Source organism: Penaeus monodon, chromosome 38 (assembly GCF_015228065.2).
Source record: "Penaeus monodon isolate SGIC_2016 chromosome 38, NSTDA_Pmon_1, whole genome shotgun sequence".
Classification (NCBI taxonomy): Eukaryota; Metazoa; Arthropoda; class Malacostraca; order Decapoda; family Penaeidae; genus Penaeus; species Penaeus monodon.
The window spans coordinates 5180491-5182990 of NC_051423.1; the positions used below are offsets into that span (position 1 = coordinate 5180491).

The 2500-nt window shown below is 39.6% G+C and overlaps 1 protein-coding gene across 1 annotated transcript in view; it reads right to left on the reverse strand.

The window, feature by feature from the left end:
* Nucleotides 1-2500, reverse strand: part of LOC119597117 (neuroligin-4, X-linked-like) — a 117778-nt gene that overhangs the window by 15640 nt on the left and 99638 nt on the right. Inside the window, exon 3 of the mRNA XM_037946600.1 lies at nucleotides 1319-1474. Coding sequence (XP_037802528.1) covers nucleotides 1319-1474 — 156 coding nt within the window. The remainder of the gene's footprint in view (nucleotides 1-1318; nucleotides 1475-2500) is intronic.

The following is a 2500-nucleotide window of genomic DNA, read 5'->3' on the forward strand; positions in this document are numbered from 1 at the left end:
AGAAGGGGAGGGGTATGCCACGTATTCGCATCTATTTACATGTTTAAAAAGGGCCACTACTCACCACCCAAAAAAGAAAGAAAAAATCCTTGAGTCTCCCCTCTTAATGTGTTTTAGTGTGAACAGAAAATGGCCTCATATGCGCCGAAATTACTAAAGCACAAATACGTGTTAATGTGTTCGAGGAATAATAATCAGTGAGCTTTTTTCCAGGGGGAAACAACTTCACTTTCTGAAGCGAAATTGCTAATGTTCAGAAAGTGCTTATTATCATCCTAATTAAAACTAATTTTGTCGGAATAATGAAACGGTGGCGAAATTTACGAGACAAGCTGATGCAATACTTAATTGTTAAGAAGATTTACGAAGACAAACTTCAAGGAACATTCAGTGATAAGAAGACTGAAAATAGACGTAGTGTGCATGGATTATTTTAAAAGAAATCAAGTGTTAGAACAGAAAACAATACACCACAACACCGATTCCCACAATAATGGTTCCAAACTGTATTACAAACCAGTTAGAATGGGAGTAACTGACAGCGCCTTGTCTGATTCATACCAGTCTAGAGGTGACTGGCAATTAACCTGAGAGTAACTGATTCACGTCAGATTGAAAGTGACTGACATATTATCTAACCCGTCCACACCAGGCTGAACGTAAATGGCTACGAGTTACGCTTGCCTGTGACTGGCATATGGTCTGTCTCATTCACACCATACCGGAAGTGAGTGGCAGTGCTATGACTCATTCGAAATGCGAAAAGACCATTCCCTGTTGGATTTATACAGGGAACACTGAAAGTGATTGACAATAACTTTACTGTCTCATTCTAAATGCTGCCGAATATACACTACTCCGAAAGCACCTAGATAATGATTAGCAAGTTCTTGACTAACTAGCATCACCAAGTATTGAACCACAACTCCCTAGAAAACTCACACTATACACAACCTCCTAGAAAGTGACTAGCAACGCCCTGGACCAAAATCACTAAAGAAAAGACCACAAATACCATGACAAACCGTCTACTTAGTAGAAAAAAGACCACCACCACAGCCACCACACACACACACACACACACACACACACACACACACACACACACACACACATACACACACACACACACAAACACACACAAAAAAAAAAAAAAAATCCGCCGACAGACATAGTACCTTATCAAAACAAGACCGAAACCACAAGCATCGCAACCACCACACGCACACCCACAAACACAGAAAAGGTCCCCTGACAGACCCCGCACCTGGCTTACCTGACTTACACTAGACCCAGAGCAACCAAACAGGGGACTGACCTAGGGGCCCGAGGCGGTAGTTGAGAGTGACTACAATGACGTCCCCGTAGGCAGCGAGGACCGAGCCGTCGTAAGGGTTGGAGGCGCCCCACTCGAAGCTCTCGCCGTGGATGTAGACCACTACGGGGAGCGCCCGGTGTCCCGACGTGTCTGCCACTGTGGGGGAGAAGAGGGAGGGGAGTTAGTGAAGAAAGGAAGAGTAAAATGGGGAGGAGAATTAGTTAAAACAGGAAAGACTAGCTATTAGATTAGCTGTGTGGGAAAAGAGGGAAGGGATTAGTAAAGAAAATATACATAAAATTGGGAGAAGAATTTGTGATGGAAGTTGGAAGGTGTCCCGACGCATCTGTCACTGTAAGGGGAGAAAGGAAATGAGATTAGTCAGAACAGAAGAGAGGAATTAGTAATGAAAGGTAATAGGGTTTTGTAAAATAGTAAAGATAGGGAAGATTAACTGAATTTGGAAGGATTTAGCCTAGTTCCAACATATCTACCCATACAGAAGGAGAAGAGGTAGTGGCGTTAGTTAGGAATAGATGAAAATTCGTAAAGTAAAATGTTAGTGAAGATAGGGATTATATAATAGAATAAGAAGGATTAATTCAAACTGAGAGGAGTCAAGAAACAAATAATAAACACTTTTTGAGTGTCAATTGCCTCAACACATCTGCCAATGTAAAGAAAAGGAATGGAAGACGGTGATTAAAAAACAAAACAAAAACAAGTGGGGAGAATCTGTAAAAAGAAAGATGATTAATAAAAACAGGGGGAACGATGGCTAAGTAAAACCTTAAAAAAAAAAAAAAAATAGGGATATAGATTGAAAAAATAGGAAGACTGATTGCCGTAAAATATACATGATTATATGATATGTACATAGTTTGTGTCGAATTGGCTGACGAATGAATGTAAAAAGGAGAGGGATTAGTGAAATAGGGAGGGTTAGCGGAAATAGACGGGAAATTATGGGGAAACGGGTAAATCTAATCTTAAATGGGTTTATACATACGTTTGGTGAGGGGATGGAGGGGAGAAAAAATAGCATGGATAAAGTAAATCTTAAAACAGGATCAGTGATATAAAAAAAATAGGTTTTCCATTTATTTGTTTGTGTATTAATATACTTATTTTTTTTATTATAGTGATTTTTTTTTTCTCTTTTTAAACAGGGGTTTATTTTAT